Here is a 24,965-nt window from a genome sequence, read left to right as displayed (position 1 = left end):
ACATTTGAGATATAAATATTTGAACTGTCTATTTTTGAAATTATGTGATTAGTTGGCAGAGAGCAAGAACAGTGTTCATGAACCAATGCCTGCATTTTAGTATCTACCATCCCCATTTGAGCAGTATTTCATTCGCAAATTACCTCAATACATGCAACAAGAGACATATCGTTTAAATGCAGCTTGCAGTTTGGGATAAGTCAGTTTAAAGCATGTTTTTTAATATTTTCTTTCAGCTCTCATGGCACAGATTGAAGACTTGATTGTTAAAACAATTCTTGCAGTTGAACTTCATATTGCATCTGCCTGTAAAATGTTCATGTCTCACAGAGGGAACTGTTTTGGTAAGAGTAAAAGTTTGTTATTATAATTTCATTTTCTTCTCTGTGAATGAAATATTTTAAAATAAAATATATATAATATCTTTCAGTTCTTTTTGCTAAACACTCTATGAATTTTCTGATGAGGTAACAAATGAAATATGAAGTCTGCCCAACAAGAAACAAAACTTCTTAAATAGAGCACCAACTAGTCAGTGTAGGAGACTTGCGATAGGCCTTTAAAATCCCCACCTGCTTAATCACGCTAGTTCAATTAGTCATCAAGTACATACTGTAGAGTGAACTTGTCTCCTGTGCCTTTTTGCAATTTTTTTTGCAAGATGAAATATGAAGGATCTTGAAGAGGAATGTGTTTCCTTGAAATTCTATGTAAAATTGGCAAAAACTTTTACAAGACTTTTCAGATGTTGCAGCAAGCTAATGGAGTGGATTGTGTAAGTCGCACATAATGTTACAAATGATACAGACTTTTCAAATCTGGCAGACAATTTGATTCATATCAGATGGATGATCCCAAAACTGGAAAGTGGATCACATTGAGAGTGCATGCTTTGATTTTGTGAAAATTGCCTCATAATTGAAGAAGACTTCGGAAAATGTTTGTGTCAAATAATTTTGACTGAAAAACTGCAGATGCATCGTGTTGTGGTAAAATTTGTGCTTTGTATTTTGATAGATGAGCAAAAAGTGAACCGTGTTCTTCTCGAAGTTTAGATCTACCATGAAAAGTTGCCTATTTCAAACAATAGCAAATTTACTACAGAACCTATGGAATATTCCACAAAATGAGTTCCAGGATGCATTTTAGAAATGAAAAAAAAACTTAGGTGGGGGTGTATAAATAGAGTAGGGGAATACTTTGAAAGATACAACTCTGATTTAAGTTAGATTTTTTTTTTTGTTTGGTTTCTTTTTGGAGTGACCATTTATGATTACAATTCTCAAGAGTTTAAAGTAAAGAGATGCATCTGGCTGACAAGAGTTGGATGATAATGCAGAAATTTTCTTTTGTAATATAGTTCAGGCAAATTGTCATAATATAAAAATATATCAGTTATTTTCCTCCATCATTAACCAAGAAGAGACGGTCCTTTCATAACTTTTGTGACAGAAAAGCGAACTCTAATTTGTTATAAATGCCAAGAAATGTTTGTTCTGCATCTCAGTAACAAGGTACACATATATGTTAATGTGTATCTCTGACAATGTTGCTTGGACGCACAATACCAATCTTTCTTAACTTTTGAAGATATGCTTGAAGACTACAGAAAATGCTACTTGTTAGCCACACTAATTTCAAGCTGTTCTATAGACATCTACATCACCCTTCATTTGAAAAGATGAACACCCATTCCAGACATTAATAAACTTAATTCAGAATTATGCTATAGTATCTTGCAGTGTTCTACCCAACCCAATCACAAATTATGTTCATATGTAGGACTGAAGTTTAGACCAACTGGTTTAAATGCACATTTTACCCGAAGACAAAAAGTATGTCTCATGAACAGCAAAAAGAAATATGAATAAATTACCTTTTGGTGTTTGTTTGTATAGTATATTGTACTTGTTATTTGATTCATAGTTTTGTTATGTCATTATTAAAGGTAGCTTTGACCCAAGTACTTTGTGAAAGTGCTATAGTAGCACATCCTTGTCGTCTCCACTCATACCAAAAAATCTGATCAGCAGAGTGTCATTTTTACTCTATTTTTTAAAAAGTGTTTTACTTCTGGACAACAAATGGTGTAAGAAAAACTGCACAATTGTTTTGACTCTGTAAACTGGGACATGGAATTCCTCATCAGATCTGGATGAGTTTGTGATGGTCTGTCACTGGCTTTAAAAATGTGTGGATGGATCTGTACTTATAAAAAACTATTTACACATATCATAATAGGAGAGCGTGGAGCCAGCAACATCCATAATTTAGTCTAAGAGGAATACATTTCAGGTCATATATATGGCAAAATACTGTATCTGTGATTACCTGCAGCACTGTATGGTTCATTCTCTTCTGTTTCTGTGGTTGACTTAAGAAGTATTTAAAAAGTCACTATCCATAAGGCATCTTCAGTGATTCAGTTAGACAATCTATGTCCCTCTCCTGATGAAAAAGACAATTACTCCCTGTGTCAAAGAAAACAAAAATGGATTGTCTTAATGACAACAGAACAGTGGCATTCAGTTCCAATTTGATGAATTGCCTTGAGAAATGGAATATTCCATATAGTTTGGAGCACCTCATGTTTGCACATCGTCACAACTAGTCAATAGAGAATGCCAAATCCCTTGTACATCCCTTCTTAGCACACCTGGATAATAAAAGAAAAAAAGTGTTATGTCAGAGTAATGCTTATAGATCATAGCTCAGTATTTACCCTTAAAACTGATCATCAGGAACAGAGACTTGGATCATAGTGAAACGCACTGCAGCTGAATTTTGGACTTCCTGACTGGAAGACCCAAGTATCTGTCTGATCCTTAAAACAGACAGGGTAATGTGCTGAGCCCAGGGGTATACTTATTGTTCAAATATGACTATGTGGACAAATATAGCTCCAGTTACCTGTTTATGCAATTACACTATTGTGACTAGTTTGTAGGCGACACACAAGGAAGAAGTTCATTGATTAGGTTGACTCCAGAGTGTAACTAGTGTACATAATAAATTTGAAATTAAAAAGTTCTTTTCTGCTCTAGAAAGTCATTATTTTTGGCAAGACTAAGTTTTGACAACTATGATATACTTTACTGGTTTATGATCTTTCTGGTAATCTACAGTTACTATAATGGAGGTATAAAGGCATATTATTAGTAATGGTTGTACATATTATCCTTGGTTTAATTTCATTAAGCATGTTCATTAAGAAAGTTAATTAAGAAAGTTCATATTCAATTGTAGCTTTTATTTCAGTACAATCTATTCTGTTCTAAGACTACTAAACTCTTTAAAAAAAAAAAAAAAACAAACACCTATAATGCATTTAATGCATTTTTTAAAATATGACAATCAGGCAAGCTGAAATCAAATTCTTTGCCTTTTTCAATGTTCAGCTTTTTTGCATTTTTTTTCTCCTTTGTACATTTAATTCAGTTGCATTAATCATTCCTTTAAAGTGATTACATGTAGCAGTTACCCAGAATGTTAACTTGTTGTGTTAGTAATGTTAGTACCAGACTGTCCTAGATTATTTAGTGTATTTTTAGGTTTTCATCTCGAGATGATAATTTGTGCTCATTCCCAGGATATGGTGATCAAAGGCCATATGTAGAATTTGTTACGCTATCTGAAGTTAAATTGCTTTCCTATGCTGCAGATGGAGGAGCCTATGTGAAAACACTCTTGCTTCTTGTTACTCAAAGAACAGTTGAAGCAAAGAGACTGAATAACTATTGAAAATAGCCTTAACATCCTAAAGAAAAATAACGAGGAAGAAGCATAAACAGTATCTTTTTGAAGCTGTCATCTAAAACATAGACAAAATAGGGATCATAGTAAGGTATGTTTAGGCTGAATTTGCAGCTTTTGCTTAAGCATAGCCTCTTTGATAATAATATTTCATAGGTGCCACCATAAAATTCTTCATGAGTTAATCTTTTACACTTGCTGTTTAGAGATGTTTTCATAATGTATATGTAACATATTATTAATTTGGATTTTATTTGTACCTTTTCCATTTAAAAATATTTGTATTTATTAAAAATGTTACCAAAACAATCTCAATTGAAATCTTGTTCACTCAGAATGCTGGAGATGGCAGTAGAATTCAGGTCAAGTAACATGGCAGTTACTCTTAAATGCTTAAATTTTAGAATTTGGAAACCAAAACCAGTTATCTGATATAGACTCCTTCAAGTATGATTCATATGAAACGGCTGAAATGCAAAAGATTTTTCACTCCATTTATTTGGAATGGCAATGTTGACAGATTGGCAGTATTGAGTGATAATACTACTGTTATAGGGGTCACCATTAACTTGCAGCGCATTTTTCATTTTTGCATCTTTTGTTTTTAGTGTTCTGTAAAATATACTTTATACTTTTTAATAAGATTACTGTGAACCTGCATTTTTTACTTTAAAATTGTCTGAAGTTGCTGTTTATGATTAAACTGAACGCATTACCGAATAAAATTCTCTTCCTCTGACAAGAACTGAGCTCATCTCAGGTGTGTCACATCTTTCAAATCCCCAGATTGAAATATTTACCAATTAAGCATAAAAAAAGAAAATGTCTTCTCCTGAGAATTTCTCAGCATGCCTGTTGCTAAAACCTTATTCATTCCTAAATAACCTTGTGTGTCATGAAGTATTTAGAGACCAACTGTAAAACGTGATTGGTGGGAGGTTTGGCTTATTTCCACAGCACTGTGGCTGGTACCAGTGTGTGCTTTATCCTGTCTCTCACATAAAATAAGCATACCAACTAGAATTCAGTCATCTTCCAGAATTTTTTTTTTCTTTCTTGAAGCAATATTTCTTCTGTTGAGTTTCTACAGCTGCACCTCTTCTTATTTGCACCATAACCCACACATAATGGAAATGGTTTGAAATAATATGTTAAACATATTTATAAATCCATATAACCATCTAACTTAAATAGTTTTTTGGCAAGGTTCATTTTAGATGTATGTATTTTAATGAGAACTAAAAACCCTTAATCTTAAAACTAGTACTTTTGGTTGGAACTTTACATATTAGTACAGAGAAATGAATTAACAGATATTCAGTTGAAAAGGGGTGGCGATCTCCAATAACAGCTGCATTTTTGTGTGAATGGAAAGAATGGAGCAAATCCTTTAAATAGCAGGCTTCATTTTACAAAATATTTTGAATGCCATTCGGACTAGGACTGCTTTTCTCAAGTCTGTTGTGCAGTATTTATGGAATTAGTGATTTTTTTTTTTTTTCCAGATTACGTTAAACACCATTTTTGTGGAAGCTATGCATGTCTGCTTGCTTTTCAAAGTCAAATATTTCGTAAGTGTGATACCAATAGGTCGATAAGTTTCAAACATATAGAAAAACCCTGGATATTTCAAACTGGCATAATTTGTCCAGGGTTATACGGTTTGTAGACTATCTTGGCAGCATCTGGCTTAAAGCAGAAATTAACGCTAAATGTGGCATCAGTCACAAGCTGTAGTCCTGCCCACATTGTCCCTTTATCACTCATACTGTCCAAGTTTAGGTCTACTAATTAACCAATCATTCTTAACTTTGGGATGTGGGAGGCAACTGCAATACCCATGCAAACACACATGTGTATATGAGAATAATGTGTCAACTCTGCAAAGATTGTTAGTTGTCCACAATTTAAACCAAGTCTTCACGAGCATTAAAGCAGCAGTGGTAACTACTGCACCCTGTACTGCCTGCCCAGCTTGATTTTTTTTTGTTATGCTGTCTTCAGTGCCAAATATTGTTGCAAAGATGACATCTTCTTGAAAACTGACTTTGGAAATCAGATATACACTTGAACCAGCATCTTTAAAGGTGATGTCACCTCAACAAATTCTCAAGTTATGCCTAACTTTACAATATGTGCCATAAATCAATCACCATCACTCAGTGTGTCTGGACTGCTGTTATCCTAAATCTGGAAGTCTTCATTTCTTCCTTGGGTCAGCTGACCAGTAACATGTACATTGGGTTGACCAGTCAACTGTGCATTTCAGAAAGAATCCTCAAATGGTACACTGCCAGAACAAAATGTTTTGGTGTGACTAGTCATTTTTTTAAATCTTTTTTTTCCACAGGCATTTTGATTGCACAGCAATATGTTAAGGAGGCGTTTTAAGCAACTGTCCAGTCTTTTACTGCTGGTCTGCCTTGTACCATCTTCCAGCAGAATCATACCCTATTTTTTTCAAATCACTAGCATTGTTTTATATTTAATAAGAAAAGAAGCAGTTTGCATAAGTTTTAATCCTGTATTATGGAATCTCTGTTTCATAAAAGATTTTTTTTATAAATGCCTTTTTCCCCCAAAGTGGTCACCCCACTTCTGTTATTGCTCAGAGGATGGCATGAATTTTGCGCTGCACCACTGGGTCGAATGGATGATGGAAACTGCAAGCAAGTACTACCTGTTTCAACTGAAACTTAAGTGAAAATTGTTATTTTTTTTTTTTTTGTAGGACCGTGAACCCAAGCACAAAGCTGCGGTAATATTGAAATGGGTTGAGGACAAAAAGGTGAATGTACTACAAAAGATCATTCAGAACTGATAACTGATCTTTCTGATAATCTGTCACTTTTTGAAAATTGATTTGCATAAGATTCATTCGATTAACCTGAACGATACAGAGCAAATAGGTTTGGAAGATTTGGCCAAAGTCACCCCAAACAGTTCTATATATTTATCAACAAGAAGCTAAAAGCAAGCTGACACTACAAAGTTTAAAAGGGCAGGAGGGGGATTGGGGGGGGGGGGGGGGGGTAAATGGAATACTTATGCAAAAATTGCATTTCCTTTTTTTTCCCTTTTGAGGAAATTCAATGTTATTCAGTTCACCTGTTAGTGGTTTTAATGTTGCGGCTTATTAGTGTATATACACTATTCTTATTATGCACTCAAGGATAAATGTTTTCTGATCCTAGTGATTTATTAGAATTCAAACTCTTTAAGCAGTACTTCTCTGTCTACGATTTCCATATCACTAATTATGTCCTTAGTAGTCCCTGTTATTGATGGAAGATTATCCACTTCTTGCCATTTGAAAACTTTATTATTATACACTCCTAAACTAAGGCAACTATCCCTCATACTTTCTAGTCGAATTCAGATATTCTTAGTAAGATTCTTAGTAAGATGTTAGTAAGATAGGCTCTTTGTCTGATTGAAGAAGACATACATTTAAGGTGTTTTACATAAAAAGTAACACCCCCCCCATTTTCTTTTTTTTGTCTGTTCTTTCTAAAAGATGTAGAACCAATTATAATAATATATCATATTTTAAATAACTGAAAAAAAATGAGTTTAAGTGCTTTGAAATTGTTCGATATGTTAATCAGTAAAATTCCAAATTGGCTGGTTGACTTTTTTTTTTTTAAGGCACTGTATGGCTGGTGTGTCTGAAATACAGTAACTGTATGACATTAAGGTTTTCATCTAGTCAGCTGTATCCATTGACTCTTCTCCAATAGAGTAGGGATTCTCACCCCCTTCTGCAGGTGCAAGTTGTCCTTCCAACACTTTCAATCGGTATCTCACTCCAGATTCTAACTGAGCACCTTCTTTAATGAGTTGTCTTTTTTTTGCTTTTCTTCTGTAATTACTTTACCCGGTACAGTGCATTCTTGTTTGTTGAATGTATTCGCACATTATCCCTGTCCTTACTAGGGTTTTCCTCAGGATATTACTGGTTTTATCCCATATCTCAATGACATGCCTGCTGCTGAGATAGGTTTAGGCACCTTGTGACTCTGAACTAAATTAAAATGGTTTAATAGTTAAGACATATCTTGCTAAAATTCATTATTACAGTTACTTATGACACTTGAGTCTCTTTGTTTAAATGTATTCTTTTTTATTAAACAATTCTGCAGAAATTACCCATTAGATATATCTAAATAACAGTAATTTAAAAAGTACGTATAGCAGACACTTTAGCAGATGTGATGAACAGCAGCTTAACTTATATTCCTCACCTGCTTATTGGATAGCCACAGACTTAAAAGGCTATAAAACAGGGAAAAAGTAAGAGTGCCAAATACTTACACATTTATTAACACAAAGTTTCCCAGGGGGAAATTTCTGGATTGGCACAATAAAAGTAAAACTTCATTTTAAATTGAAATAGTTCTACAGTTTAAAATAGGGATTACATACAAAGAGATCCTGCAACAACAGTGGCCTTCCAAAGAGATTGAAAACTGAAGAGGTAGATACTGTGCGAGTTATTCTGGGACAGGAGGTACAGTTAGCTCAGCCCCAACTCACACGATTGCTTCACTTAAGGAATATTGAAGTAATACTTGGTTGGATGTATTTTAGGGAAAAACAATGAAATATAAGATGGCACAGTGGCGCAGTGGTAGCGCTGCTGCCTCATAATAAGGAGACCTGGGTTCGCTTACCGGATCCTCCCTGCATGGAGTTTGCATGTTCTCCCAGTGTCTGCGTGGGTTTCCTCCGGGTGCTGCAGTTTCCTCCCACAGTCCAAAGACATACAGGTTAGGTGCATTGGTGATCCAAAATTGTCCCAAGTGTGTGGGTGTGTGTTTATGTATGTCTTGTGGTTGGCTGGTGCCCTTCCCGGGATTTGTTCCTGCCTTGCGCCCTTTGTTGGCTGGGATTGGCTCCAGCAGACCCCCGTGACCCTGTGTTAGGATATAATGGGTTGGACAATGACTGACTGACATACACAGTACTGCGCAAAAGTTTTAGGCAGGTGTCACCATGATGGGACAATTAACTTTGTGAGCTGGAATGTTAAAGGCCTGAATTACGAATTAAAGAGAAAGAAAGTATGCTCTCACCAAACAGGCTTAAACGCTAGAACAGTATTTTTACAGGAGACCCACTTACTAAGCAAGGATCAGTTCAGACTACAAAAAGACTGGACTGGCCAAATGTTCCATTCTAGCTTTATAAAGAAAACTAGAGGGGTGGGAATTCTCATACACAGAACAGTTCTATTTGTAGCATCAGATGTAGTATCGGACCCTGAAGGGACATATGTGATGGTCATGGGCAACTTATATAACAGTAAAATGATTTTGATAAATGTTTATGCACCCAATGTCGATAATAAGGAATTCATGCAAAATCTATTTGCATCCATTCCCAATGTGAACACTCATAAAATTATAATGGCTGGGGACTTTAATTGTGTTTTAAATCCACTTTTAGATAGGACTCCTGTGACAGGGGGGACGACATCTAATACTGCAAAGACAATTACACAGTTTTTAAATGATCACAACTTATCAGACCCCTGGAGGTTTCTTAACCCAAACTCAAGAACATATTCATTCTACTCACCAGTGTGTTATAGCTACTCAAGAATTGATGATTTTTTAATAGATAATAATTTCCTGCCTACAATTAAATCATGCAAATACGACACAATTGTTATCTCCGACCATGCCCCTCTAGTCTTGGAGCAAAAATCATTAAGCCCCTCACACTCACCTCGCAGATGGCGCCTTAACCCTCTTCTATTGGCAGACGAGAACTGCACAGAATTTATATCCAAACAAATCAGCTTCTTCCTAGAGACATACATGCCCACAGAGGTTTCTGCAGGAACACTCTGGGAAACTCTAAAGGCCTTCTTAAGAGGACAGATTATTTCATTTCTTTCCCACAGAAATAAATTAGAAACCAAGAAAGTGTCAGAGCTAAGAAGCGAAATTACTAGAATAGATGAACAAGCCAGGCGTCCAAGTGAAGCTCTCCACAGGAAAAGGCAGGCTCTGCATACAGAACTTAACATCTTAACAACTAAAGAAACTGAACAACTTATTTATAAGTCTAGACATCATTACTATGAACACGGAGAAAAAGCTAATAAGCTTTTAGCTCAACAAATTCACAAACAAGAAGTTCGCAATGCAATACCAGTAATCATCAAAACTAATGGAGAAGAAATTATTGACCAAAGAAATATACTGCACGCATTTAGAGATTATTATAAATCCTTATATTCTACTGAGCTCAAAGAAGACAACACACAATCTAATGCATTTCTGGATACATTACAGACACCACAAATAGATGCTTTAAGTGCTGAGGAACTGGATAAACCTCTGACGCTAACAGAATTACTAGATGCTATAAAGTCACTTCAAAGCAGGAAATCAGCAGGCCCTGATGGTTACCCCATAGAATTTTATAAGAAATTCTCCACTCAGCCAGCTCCCCTCTTATTGGCAACATTTACAGAAGCTAGAGACAACCAAGTACTACCTCAAACATTTCGTCAAGCATTAATCATCGTCTTTCCTAAACAAAATAAGGACTTGTTACAATGTGCATCATACAGACCAATTTCACTCCTGAATGATGATGTTAAGATACTCTCAAAAATTCTAGCTAGAAGGATGGAGAAAGTGCTGCCCTTGGATATATTAAAGGCTGACATCTATCTTCCAATCTCCGACGCTTGTTTAATGTTATATATTCACCAGCAAAATCAAACACCCCAGATATATTACTATCATTAGACGCAGAAAAAGCATTTGATATGATTGAATGGAACTACCTTTTCACTGCATTGGAGAAATTTGGGTTTGGCCCGAATATTTGTGCATGGATCAAACTACTGTATACCAATCCAGAAGCCTCAGTTTGTATTAATAACATTTGCTCAGACTACTTTAAGCTAGAACATGGTACCAGACAAGGATGTCCCTTGTCGCCACTGCTGTTTGCAATCGCCACTGAACCACTGGTGGTTCACTGCCGAAATTCCTATCAGATAAAGGGGATTGTCAGAGAAGGACTGGAACAGAAAATTTCTCTATATGCAGATGATATGGTTTTATACACAGGTGCTGGTCATAAAATTATAATATCATGACAAAGTTGATTTATTTCAGTAATTCCATTCAAAAAGTGAAACTTATATATTAGACTAGCAAAATACCCGCGCTTCGCAGCGGAGAAGTAGTGTGTTAAAGAGGTTATGAAAAAGTAAAGGAAACATTTTAAAAATAACGTAACATGATTGTCAATGTAATTGTGTTGTCATTGTTATGAGTGTTGCTGTCATATATATATACATATACACATATACACACACATATACACACATATACAGATATATTATATATACATATACACATATATTTTTTATATATATATTTTTGTATATATATATATATATATATATATATATATACACATACATACATATACACACATAGATGCACTTACAATAACATAGAAATCAATATAAACAACATTAACATCATTATCATATGAGAATATGAAGTAATATATAAGAAGCACATTTCATATAAATATAAATAATTAAACAGTAAAATCTTCTTGTATAATTTGCTACCGTGGCTTTTCGTTGGTCTGTCCAGGATTTTAAATCACCTGTAGCTTGCAAACTGTTTCACCTATTGACTTGAAATCTGGTACTCATATAATACGTCATGTCTGCTATCCGCTTTATGGGTGATGATTGTATTACTCTTTTTATGTTTATTTTATTTTAGAATCAACTCCTATCTGCGCAGACCAGGGCGGCCGTGGGCAGATGCGTATGGTGTATTCACTCCATGTTATCGTGCATTGCGCTGTCACTGGTATTTTGATAAAAGAATTTGAACAATATATAAGAAGCGTATAAATTATTAAACAGTAAAACATTAACATTTAAGAAGTAAAGTTACATTGAGTACTACTGCAGTGCCTTCGGGTATACCTCATTTTTTCTTTGCCCATTACATGCTTAAATGTATACATTTTTTGGTGTACCTACCCGAGAACAGGCGACATATAACCGACCGTGGGAGAAGCATGGATTTTAAAGAAGCGTTGAGTTCATCTGCTGGTCTCCCTCGTGGAATAACTGGTAATGTTTCACTAAAATCTACAGCGAGTAAAACGACATTACCTCCTTTTTTTTTTTGTACGATCTCTGAGATGTTGCTTTTTTCGGTTCAAGGCTTCATAAGCTCTTTTATGTTCCATGGTGTACTTAATAAGTACTAATTATCCCAAACCATCATCTTTGAATGTTGCAAGACTTTCGCCTTGTATGTAGATCGGGGTAATTACATTCATTGCATTCCTAGTCTGAATCACAATCTGATTGTATGGGTGGTTACCTGGCACTGTAGGGTTGCCACCCGTCCTTTAAAATACGGAATCGTGCCGCGTTTGACAATGAAATTGCGCGTCCCGTTTTGAATCAATACTGGACGGGATTTATCCCGTATTTTTTTAATAATTTTTTTTTTAAAGCAGCGTCTCATGCAAATCATCCCACACGCATTTTATGAAGATGCCTCCTTTCCTACTTTTGATTGGGTAATACTTGATGTCATCGTTAGTTTGATTGGTGTTTTTAACTGTCCACTGAGGAGGGCGTGTCTTTTAAGTACAGTCTGCAAAGTGTTGGCACTGAGATGTGGCGTCAGCGCCATACTTGAAGCCCCTAACGTTGCGGTCAGCAAGTCGGCTAACATCCGCCATGTGCCGTCTTTCAGTTGCGAGAAGCAGATCATAGAATGGTTGAAACTGTTGCCCCTAACGTTGCGCCACGGCGTGTGGTTCGTTTATACCTCGTGTCTTCTCATTAAACTTTTATCTCGCGAATATGTTATTGCAATCCGCAGCGGGAGCGTTTCTATAAACTTAATTTAAACTTACGTTTTACACCGTGGTTTCTTTCCCTTATGAACATGCTTGTATGCTTAACTCGCTCCGTTCTCAATTGTTTAATTAATTTTTTGCTCTTCGCTGTTTGCGGCTGTTCCTCCATTTCCCCCTACTTCGTTCTTTTATCTCGCGAATATGTTCTTGCAATCCTTAACGGGAGCGTTTCAATAAACTGATTGAAAATAGTTTTGCATTTACCTTTTTAGTAAAAGGCGAGCTTTTAAGCCTGAGAAATCACCCCGTAAATGCACACGTTTAATTGGACATGTGTTAATATGTATGGTTACACAGTATTAAAAGACAGTGAACAACGTCAGTTACCTTTGTTCCCGCGTTTGATAAAAGGTGAGCTTTTAAGCCTGAGAAATCACCCCGTAAATGCACACGTTTAATTGCACATGTGTTAATATGTATGCTTACACAGTATTAAAAGACAGTCAAAAATTAACGTCATTTACCTTCGTTCCCGCGTGCGACTCGTGCTGTAAATCTCTTCCTTGTTTTTAGTTCACGTGATTACGTAGGAGGCGTGATGACGCGATACGTGACTCCGCCTCCTCCATTACAGTGTATGGACAAAAAATATGTTCCAGTTATGACCATTACGCTTTGAATTTCGAAATGAAACCTGCCTAACTTTTGTAAGTAAGCTGTAAGGAATGAGCCTGCCAAATTTCAGCCTTCTACCTACACGGGAAGTTGGAGAATTAGTGATGAGTGAGTCAGTGAGTGAGTGAGTCAGTCAGTGAGGGCTTTGCCTTTTATTAGTATAGATTCATTCATTACACACAGACTGATGTATTTCAAATGTTTATTTCTTTTAATGTTGATGATTATAACTGACAACTAATGAAAGTCCCAAATTCAGTATCTCGGAAAATTAGAATATCAATTAAGACCAATGCAAAAAAAGGATTTTTAGAAATGTTGGCCAACTGAAAGGTATGAACATGAAAAGTATGAGCATGTACAGCACTCAATATTTAGTTGGGGCTCCTTTGGCCTGGATTACTGCAGCAATGTGGCGTGGCATGGAGTCGATCAGTCTGTGGCACTGCTCAGGTGTTATGAGAGCCCATGTTGCTCTGATAGTGGCCTTCAGCTCTTCTGAATTGTTGGGTCTGGCGTATTGCATCTTCATCTTCACAATGCCCCCTAGATTTTCTATGGGGTTAAGGTCGGGCGAGTTTGCTGGCCAATCAAGAACAGGGATACCATGGTCCTTAAACCAGGTACGGGTAGCTTTGGCACTGTGTGCAGGTGCCAGGCCCTGTTGGAAAATGAAATCTGCATCTCCATAAAGTTCGTAAGCAGCAGGAAGCATGAAGTGCTCTAAAACTTCCTGGTAGACGGCTGCGTTGACCTTGGACCTCAGAAAACACAATGGACCAACACCAGCAGATGACATGGCACCCCAAACCATCACTGACTGGAAACTTTACACTGGACCTCACGCAACGTGGATTCTGTGCCTCTCCTCTCTTCCTCCAGACTCTGGGACCTTGATTTCCAAAGGAAATGCAAAATTTACTTTCATCAGAGAACATAACTTTGGACCACTCAGCATACGTCTGCGCGTGGTGGTTCTTGAAGCACTGACTCCAGCTGCAGTCCACTCTTTGTGAATCTCCCCCACATTTTTGAATGGGTTTTGTTTCACAATCCTCTCCAGGGTGCAGTTATCCCTATTGCTTGTACACTTTTTTCTACCACATCTTGTCCTTCCCTTCGCCTCTCTATTAATGTGCTTGGACACAGAGCTCTGTGAACAGCCAGCCTCTTTAGCAATGACCTTTTGTGTCTTGCCCTCCTTGTGCAAGGTGTCAATGGTCGTCTTTTGGACAACTGTCAAGTCAGCAGTCTTCCCCATGATTGTGTATTCTACAGAACTAGACTGAGAGACCATTTAAAGGCTTTTGCAGGTGTTTTGAGTTAATTAGCTGATTAGAGTGTGGCACCAGGTGTCTTCAATATTGAACCTTTTCAAAATATTCTAATTTTCCGAGATACTGAAGTTGGGACTTTCATTAGTTGTCAGTTATAATCATCAACATTAAAAGAAATAAACATTTGAAATACATCAGTCTGTGTGTAATGAATGAATCTAATATACAAGTTTCACTTTTTGAATGGAATTACTGAAATAAATCAACCTTGTCATGATATTCTAATTTTATGACCAGCACCTGTATATCAGACCCAGAAAACACTGTCCCTGCAGTTTTAACAGCACTAACAGAATTTCAAAAGATATCTCGTCTTAGGATTAATCTTAATAAAAGTATACTCTTTCCAGTGAATTCACAAGCATATAATATTAGATTGGACACCCTACCTTTTACCATAGCAGATCAGTTTAAATACCTAGGGGTAAATATCACAAGTAAACATGAAGCTCTTTATCAACAAAATTTTGCCATCTGTATGGAAAAAATTAAGCAAGACTTGCATAGATGGTCAACCCTTCATCTCACTCTAGCTGGAAAAATTAACATTGTTAAGATGAATATCCTTCCTAAACTTCTTTTTTTAAAAACATTCCAATATATATCAATAAATCGTTTTTTAAACAGTTAGATTCAACAATAACCTTATTCACTTGGAACTCAAAACACCCACGTATCCGAAGAGCGACCCTACAAAGACCTCAGGCAGAAGGTGGCATGGCTTTACCTAATTTTCAGTTTTAATACTGGGCAGCAAACATACAAGCCATAAAAACCTGGACACAAATAAATGAACATACACAGGCTTGGTCTGCAATAGAAGTAAAATCCTGTAGTACTTCTTTATACTCCCTGCTCTGCTCTCCAATAAATGCAAGTTATCACAAATATACTAATAACCCAATTGTGCTTTACTCACTCAGAATATGGAACCCACTTAGAAAACATTTTAAGATGGAAAATCTTTTATCTGTGGCACCTCTGCAAGAGAACCACCTCTTTCAACCCTCACAAACATATCCAGTTTTCAATACCTGGAAAAGTTTTGGGATTAAAATGCTCAGAGATCTTTATATAGACAACATATTTGCATCTTTTGAACAATTACGTTCAAAATTCAACCTCCCAGCTACACATTCCTTTCACTATCTTCAAATTAGAAATTTTGTTAAACAAAAATTTCCCGATTTCCCCCACCTCACACCCTCCACAATGCTGGAAAAAATACTGCTCAATTTCGAGGAATTAAACACGATTTCCGCATTATATAAAATCCTATTAGAGTCCCTACCTTTCAAAGATCCAAGAGAACATTGGGAAGAAGATCTCTTAATCAGTATATCAGAAAAGGAGTGGAAGGGTAGCAAAGCAGAGAATTCACTCGAGCTCCATATGCTCAAAGCATAGAATTATTCAACTAAAAATTATATATCGAGCCCATCTGTCTCGCTTAAAACTGTCCAAAATGTTTCGAGGGCAAGATCCAACCTGCGAACGCTGCAACCAAGCTCCTGCCTCACTGGGTCACATGTTTTGGGCCTGCACCAAACTAACATCATTTTGGACCAAAATTCTTAAGTGCCTTTCAGACAGCCTTGGGGTCACAATTCCTCCTAACCCATTAACAGCTGTGTTCGGTGTTCTTCCAGACGAACTTGAAGTGGAGAAGGACAAGCAAACGGTAATTGCATTCACTACGCTTTTGGCATGCAGACTTATTCTGTTAAATTGGAAGAATCCTAACTCTCCTCTGATAAGTCAGTGGGAAACCGATGTTTTCTATTATTTGAAATTGGAAAAAATCAAATTCTCAGTTAGAGGATCTGTACAAATTTTTTTCAAAACCTGGCAGGATCTAATCAATATTATTTTAGAATAAGAGAAATAACTATTACTGCATTTAATTCCCTTCTCCATCTCATATTTACCTACTAGTAAGCCCGTGATTCGCCAGCGAATTGGAAATCCAAGAATGGCAATCAGTTTCTGTTCCGTCTGATATCTGGATGGATGACATATCATGGAGGGTGGGTGCGTCTGGGGAAATGTTATTTAAGTACATAAGCATATCTGTAGTAAAGCGGTCTCGTTTTGTGGAGACGTGATTCCATTGCCTTTGCTGACACCGACTGCTGGCAGAGTGGAGCACAGCAAGTTCAGTTTACAGGTTGTGGCGTTCGTGTGCCAGCCACTGAGTCTGGGAAGCTGCTCGCCGCTGCGCAAGTTCAGTTTACAGGTTGTGGTGTTTGTGTGCCAGCCACTGAGTCTGGGAAGCCGCTGAGTTAGAGTCTGTGACCGTCATGTGATCTATATTACTGTCACAGTGGATTAGAGCAAGTGTAGCTCACAGGTTGTGTTGTTTGGGCGGAACGCCGCTGCTTTTGACTCTGGACTCTGGGGCGGGCGCCAAACTGAATGACCGCTATGTGATCAACATTACTGGCACAGTGCATTAGAGCAAGTCCGTACTGTAATACTGTAATGTGATTCAAATATGCTGGAGGGCGGGTGCGTCTGGGGAAATGTCATTTAATCCAATAAGCATATCTGTACTAAAGCGGTTTCATTTTGTGGAGACGTGAGTCTGTTGCCTTCGCTGACACCGACCGCTTGAACAGGTTGTGTTGTTTGGGGGCCACCTACTGATGCTGGGAAGCTGCTGCGTCTGACTGTGGAGCGAGCCCCACAGCGCAATATGCACCTCGGTGGGAAGCTGCTGCTTGAAGACATATCATGGAGGGTATATGCGGTGGTGTGGGCGGTCGCGTCCGGGCGGCTGTACAACCTGGCGTGCACGCTTTACCTCAGGTGTAGTTCACAAGTCGTAGTCTCGTTTCTGTGTTTTCTTTGGTTTGAGCCGTGACTCCTTTCGCTAGCGCATTGTAGGCGCGCGCAGCAGGCGCCACAGCGTTTAGGAATGCCGCTGCGTTTGACTCTGGACTCTGGGGCGGGCGCCAAACTGAATGACCGTTATGTGATCTACATTACTGGCACAGTGGATTAGAGCAAGTGTAGTTTACAGGTGGCGAGCTCGTTGCAGTGTGGCAGCGCGCGTGACATCCGGTTTATAACCTTGCGTTTCTGTTTTCTGTGCAGTGCAGCAGTGCGCGTGCGCCTCGATGTGCCCAGTGCCCTGTGTCCATATCCGGTTTACAACCTTCGGTTAGTAAGATCTATATATTTATTTCTCCCTTTCTTTTATTTATTGTTGCCTTATTAAAAAGCCCTAAGCAATTCCCCTTTGGCTTAGCTCTCCTTCTCAGGGGTGGGGTTTGATTTGTCTTCAATTTTGTTTGGTTATAAATTGATCTATTTGTATGGAATGATTACAATAAAAATTAATAAATAAAAAAAAAAGTTTTAGGCAGGTGTGATAAAATGCTGTAAACAAAGAATGCTTTCAGAAATTTAAAATAATGATTGTTTATTGTTATCAATTTACAAAATGCAAAGTGAGCGAACCAAAGAAAAATCTAAATCAAATCAATATATGGTGTTACTACCTTTTGCCTTCAAACCAGCATCAATTCTTATAGGTACACTTGCACAAAGTCAGGGATTTTGTAGGATTATAGTCGGGTGTATGATCAACCAATTATACCAAACAGGTGCTAATGATCATCAATGTCACACGTAGGTTGAAACACAGTCATTAACTGAAACAGAAACAGCTGTGTAGGAGGCTTAAAACTGGGAGAGGAACAGCCAAACTCTGCTACCAAGGTGAGGTTATGGAAGACAGTTTCATGTCATGGCAAGATTGAGCACAGCAACAAGACACAAGGTAGTTATACTGCATCAGCAAGGTCTCTCCCAGACAAAGATTTCAAAGCAGACCGGGGTTTCAAGATGTGCTGTTCAAGCTCTTTTGAAGAAGCACAAAGAAACGAGCAACACTGAGAATCGTAGACGCAGTGGTCGGCCAAGGAAACTTAGTGCAGCAGATGAAAGACACATCAAGCTTATTACCCTTCGAAATCGGAAGATGTCCAGCAGTGCCATCAGCTCAGAACTGGCAGAAACCAGTGGGACCCAGGTACACCCATCTACTGTCCGGGGAAGTCTGGCCAGAAGTGGTCTTCATGGAAGAGTTGCACCCAAAAAGCCATACCTGTGACGTGGAAACAAGGCCAAGCGACTCAAATATGCACAAAAACATAGGAACTGGGGTGCAGAAAAATGGCAGCAGGTGCTCTGGACTGATGAGTCAAAATTTGAAATATTTGGCTGTAGCAGAAGGCAATTTGTTCGTCAAAGGTCTGGAGAGCGGTACAATAATGAGTGTCTACAGGCAACAGTGAAGCATGGTGGAGGTTCCTTGAATGTTTGTAGCTGCATTTCTGCAAATGGAGTTGGAGATTTGGTCAGGATTAATGGTGTTCTCAATGCTGAGAAATACAGGCAGATACTTATCCATCATGCAGTACCATCAGGGAGGCCTACCTCCACAGAAGATCTGTGGTTAGTTCTCCAAGATGTTTGGAACAACCTACCAGCCGAGTTCCTTCAAAAACTGTGTGCAAGTGTACCTAGAAGAATTGTTTTGAAGGCAAATCGTGGTCACACCAAATATTGATTTGATTTAGATTTCTCTTTTGCTCATTCACTGCATTTTGTTGATTGATGAAAATAAATGATTAACACTTCCATTTTTGAAGGCATTCTTTGTTTACGGCATTTTTTCAAACCTGCCTAAAACTTTTGCACAGTACTGTATATGAAATATTGTTGAAGGAAGGATTGATTGTAGTATTTAAATGGAAAATGAAGTATGAAGTTATTGTGGCAGTAGCATCATGTTGACTAAGAGGTAATGCATCGAGATTTTACTTGAACACTTTTGTGTACATTTCCTCTGAATTTCTGTAAAAAAAAAAAAAAAAACCTAATTACAAGACAACTGGTTCTTTCTCATTTTGGAGTAACACAAGAAAATAATGAGGCCATTTCTTTTACTCTTTTCTTACACTTGTTGAAACTGTAGAACAGTGGTTACCACTGAATGTATGCAGTTCACTTCTGTTTGTTGTTACTGCTTGCAATAATTTGAGTACAGTGATCCCTCGCTATATCGCGCTTCGCCTTTCGCGGCTTCACTCTATCGCGGATTTTATATGTAAGCATATTTAAATATATATCGCGGATTTTTTGCTGGTTCGCGGATTTCTGAGGACAATGGGTCTTTTAATTTCTGGTACATGCTTCCTCAGTTGGTTTGCCCAGTTGATTTCATACAAGGGACGCTATTGGCAGATGGCTGAGAAGCTACCCAACTTACTTTTCTTTCTCTCTCTCTTGCGCTGACTATCTGTGATCCTGACATAGGGGGTGTGAGCAGGGGGGCTGTTCGCACACCTAGACGATACGGACGCTCGTCTAAAAATGCTGAAAGATTATCTTCACGTTGCTACCTTCTGTGTGCAGCTTTTAAGTATGCTGCACGGTGCTTCACATACTTAAAAGCTCAAAGGGCACGTATTGATTTTTGACTTTGTTTCTCTCTCTCTCTCTCTCTCTGTCTCTCCCCACCTGCTCCTGACGGAGGGGGTGTGAGCTGCCGCCTTCAGCAGCTTTGTACCGGCGGTGCTTCGCATACTTAAAAACCAAACAGCCCTATTGATTTGTTTGCTTTACTCTCTGTTTCCTTTGAAGAGGAAGATATGTTTGCATTCTTTTAATTGTGAAACAGAACTGTCATCTCTGTCTTGTCATGGAGCACAGTTTAAACATTTGAAAAAAAGACAAATGTTTGTTTGCAGTGTTTGAGTAACGTTCCTGTCTCTCTACAACCTCCTGTGTTTCTGCGCAAATCTGTGACCCAAGCATGACAATATAAAAATAACCATATAAACATATGGTTTCTACTTCGCGGATTTTCTTATTTCGCGGGTGGCTCTGGAACGCAACCCCCGCGATGGAGGAGGGATTACTGTAATCAGTGTATTAAGTAAGTAGCTTGAATTCAGGTTGGCGTGAGACAGTGCTATAAAATTAACATTCCAAACCCAGGTTTCTGTTCATGTCCTCTATTCATGATTTTTACATATTTTGTCTTACCTTGCTAAAAAATGCTTCTTCAGATTTTTCCTTCTGAAATTGCACAGCCAGTGTAAATTTACAAATGTGCCCTCAACAACAAGTGCAGTAAGGGAGTTTTAGTTGCACAATAAAAATATACCTCTATATTTTCTGAGATATTGTTGTTTGGCAAAGGCATTAGTTCTGCCATTAACTGGTAAAGATAACAGGACTTGCAGCACCTAGACCAGGATCGCATACAGCTAACATAGAAAAGCAAGCAAATATAAGATACCCAAGATGAAGATCAATCCTGCTTTGAGGCCACATTTCTTTGTTTCTTCATTGTCATTCTTCTTAAAATACAAGTTAAAATGTGAAACAATAAGTTTTGAAAGAAAACAGTTTTATCGCTTAAGTAAGTCAGAATACAAGGCATTTTGTCATTATTGTCAGAATATCGTGTCATGTTTTGTAACTTCAAATTTGTAGAAGGTATCAATTTTTTTGTACTTGTACACACACAGTTTGGTAATGAAAACTGTTAAAAATCCCTAATTACAAATGGAAAGACAACCGGACAACTTGTATAAGCATCTATAACATATCAAAAGTTTATAGAATAATAATTCTCAATCCCTTGGAATTCACAAATATAATTTAGAGAAAGTAAGTATAGACTCTCACATTGAAAATGTAAAACTACAGTGTGATACAAATTCTGCAATTTTTGCCATTTTTTTTTGCACCTAGTGTCATTTTTAATGTATTTTAAAATTTTTTCTTTTCCAACGTCTCATCTACTTTTTCTTTCATGTGAGTTCTTAGTTAATTCACTGCTTTATTTTAAGAACAGTTATGAATAAGTATTGGAAGTAGTTTTTGATCATTAACTGTAAATAATAGAGGGAATTAGAAAGAAAACACCCCAAAGAGTAAATAATTAGATGAATGAAGTTAAATTAAGAACTGTCTCTGGAATATTATCCAGGTGGTTCTCAAGGTCAGAACCGGGATTTTCTACCCAAAGATGTACTCCCCACATAAATATTTGAACCCCTTGCATTCACTCATTCCACCTAGCACTTGACCCTGCATCATATTTATGATGTTAATATAGCTGAACGTTTTGCTTACCACCCAACAGAGAATGCAAACTTTAATGTTTTGGCAACCATGAAGCTCAACTAAGTGGTGTAATTTGTTTAACTCCATTATTCACAATTACAGTCATATGAAAAAAAATAAGTAAACCCTGTGATATTTTTTTAACATATGTGGGCATATCAAGATTTCTCCCCATTCTTCTTTCCAAAACTGCTGAAATTGCATGGGCATTGCAAGTGAACAGCTAATTTCAAGTCCAGCCACAAATTCACAATAGGATTGAGATGTGGACTCTGACTCGGCCTCTCCTGGACACTAATATTATTTTTAAGCTGTTTGTGTGTAGCTTTGGCATTATGATTGTGGTTGTTGTCTTGCAGGAAAAGAAATCTTCTCTCAGGGCAAAGGTTTCTTGCAAACTACATCAGGTTTTCCTCCAGGATTTCCCTGTATTTTGCTGCATTCATTTTACTTTATACTCTTACAACCCCTCTAAATCCTGCTGCAGAGAAGCATCCCTATATCATGATGCTGCCACCACCATGCTTCATGATGGGGATGGTGTATTTTTACTACAATCAATTGAAACGTCTTCAATTGATTTATGCTACAATCAATTGAAACCCCTTTTCTACATAAAGCTGATCACCATTTAACTAATTATGAGTTCTAAAACCATTAGGCTGCCCCATTGTTTATTTGAGTGTGTAAGATGAAAGGTGGTAAATACTGATACAATTAGTTATTTTGTGTGCCATGGGAATGGCTTAAAAACATCTATATAAGTATCCTGGAGTGGCATTAGTATCAGAGTCCAGATCTCCATCCAATTGAGAATTTGTGGCTGGACTTGAAAGAGGCTGTTCACTTATGAACCCCATGCAGCCTAGCAGAGTTTTGAGTATTTTTGGAAAGAAGAATGAGGAAACTTGCAGTTTCAAGATGGACAAAGCTGATAAGGATTTGGCTTCACAGACTCAAGGATGTAGTTCCCAAAGGTGCAAGGATGTACTAGGATGTTGTTGAGGCAGGTGAATACTTATGCAATCGATTAGTTTGTGTTTTATGTTTGTAGGTCAATTTGCAATCTGTTTTTCTTTGACATTAAGGAGTCATTTTCTTTTGATCAGTGCCAAAAAAGTCAAATTAAATCCATGTATGTATGCATGTCTGCATTCTACTCGTTTTGAAAGTAAGCTGTAGAAATAAGATTACATGTCACAGAAATTCTTGATCACTATGGGGAAATAATTTGAATTTTTAAAATGAGTTTTATTTTATCCTTTATGTTAAGCTGACTTCATATCTCTTACCAAGTAGCTAGTTGCTTTCTCTTTTCATATTCTTAAGATATGGAATGAACCCCTGTAAGTTTAGACACAATCCCCCATAGGAAAAGTAACGTATTAGTAGCTCTCTGAGGAGTAAACCTGCATATGAGAAATTGCTCCTGTGGTGTTTATAGCCTGAGTCACCTGGATAAGCTATTAACATGATCATTAGCTTCAAGCCAGTCCAATCCAGCCTTTCCCTAGGGCACATTGGAACTGTAGCAGCTCTGTGATTTTAGCTAGCTCCCGATGAAACTACAGTTTTATAAAGCACAGTCCCATACAGTACATTAGCTAAGAACTACTGTGTGTTACTAGGGCAGTTTGTGCTTTAAGCAAAAAAAAAAAAAAAAGGTACAAAGATGCACTAGTTAAGGTGGCTAGTATTAAAACATATATTCAGATTAATAACATGAATGTTGCAGAGAGATTACAGTCATCGTTTCAAACATTTTTTGCTTGTTTGATACAAGTTCCATATGCCAAGTTTCAGATTGAGGGAACGCCTTTTGGTTTAGCTGTCATTTCCCAAAAAAAAAAAAAAAAAACATACGAACTGCTGCCAGAGAAATACAACATAAACTGACAAAATAAAAGAAGCCTTGCAGGCAGATATGTAATCCTGCTACCTAGGGGCCCCATGCAGAAAAAGAACAAGGCCTTTATAAATTGAGATATTGGCAGATATGTAATCCCACTTCTTGGGGCCTTCATCTGAAAGAGAACAAACCCTTTATAGCTTGCTATATTTGCAGATACATAATCCTGCTACCTGGGGCCCCTATGCAGAAAGAGAACAAATGCTTTCAGTAAGTTGTTTCTTAAAATGGCACTCCCACCCCAGCTTACTATTGATGGGTTCTCCACAGTGTCCCTTTTTCCATTTAAGCTGATTCAATCTTTAAGGAGGCTTAAAAAGTCAATAATGTATTATTTTGATTCTAATTTTCTCAAGTGAACCGAATGCCATGTATATGCCGGCTTATGTCTTATTAACCATGGGCTCTAGCTTTATATTTTCATAGCTGTGTTACTCAACTCTTTGCTTATCTTGTGTAAGTTTGTCCTCATTTTGCTAGCAATCTCTCTGTTTTTCCCGGAAGTTGTTATGCATGTACAGTATGTATATACATGTATGTATATATATATATATATATATATATATATATATATATATATATGTGTGTATGTGTATGTATATATATATATATGTGTATGTATATTTATATATATATGTGTATGTATATATATATATATGTGTATGTATATTTATATATATATGTGTATGTATATATATATATATGTGTATGTATATATATATATATATATGTGTATGTGTATGTATATATATTATATATGATATATATGTATAATATATATATATGTGTGTATGTGTATGTATATATATATATATATGTGTATATGTATAGTATATGTATATATATGTGTGTCTGTGTATGTATAAATATATATATATATGTGTGTATGTATACTATATATTATATATATATATATGTGTATGTATATATATATATATATGTGTATGTTATATATAATATATATATATATATGTAGTATGTATATATATATGTGTGTATGTGTATTTATATATATATATATGTGTGTGTGTGGTGTATATATATATATATGTGTATGTGTATGTGTATATATATATATGAGTATGTGTATGTGTATATATAATATATATGATGTGTATGTATATATATATATATGTAGTATGTGTATATATATATATATATGTGAATGTGTGTATATATATATATATGGTGTATGTGTATGTATATATATATGTTATGTGTATGTGTATGTATATTTATCTATATGTGTATGTGTATATAATATATATATGTGTGTA

At 36.8% G+C, this 24,965-nt stretch overlaps 1 protein-coding gene across 1 annotated transcript in view; it reads left to right on the top strand.

The window, feature by feature from the left end:
• Positions 1–24,965, top strand: part of ttll5 (tubulin tyrosine ligase-like family, member 5) — a gene marked incomplete at its 5' end in the record, with an annotated part of 276,912 nt that overhangs the window by 13,937 nt on the left and 238,010 nt on the right. Inside the window, one exon of the mRNA XM_051919744.1 lies at positions 237–344. Within this exon, the coding sequence (XP_051775704.1) occupies positions 237–344 (108 nt within the window). The remainder of the gene's footprint in view (positions 1–236; positions 345–24,965) is intronic.

The sequence above is a fragment of the Erpetoichthys calabaricus genome, chromosome 16 (genome assembly GCF_900747795.2).
Source record: "Erpetoichthys calabaricus chromosome 16, fErpCal1.3, whole genome shotgun sequence".
Taxonomy (NCBI): Eukaryota; Metazoa; Chordata; class Cladistia; order Polypteriformes; family Polypteridae; genus Erpetoichthys; species Erpetoichthys calabaricus.
Note: the sequence above shows the minus strand (reverse complement) of the source record. Positions and strands in the feature narration are given on the sequence as shown.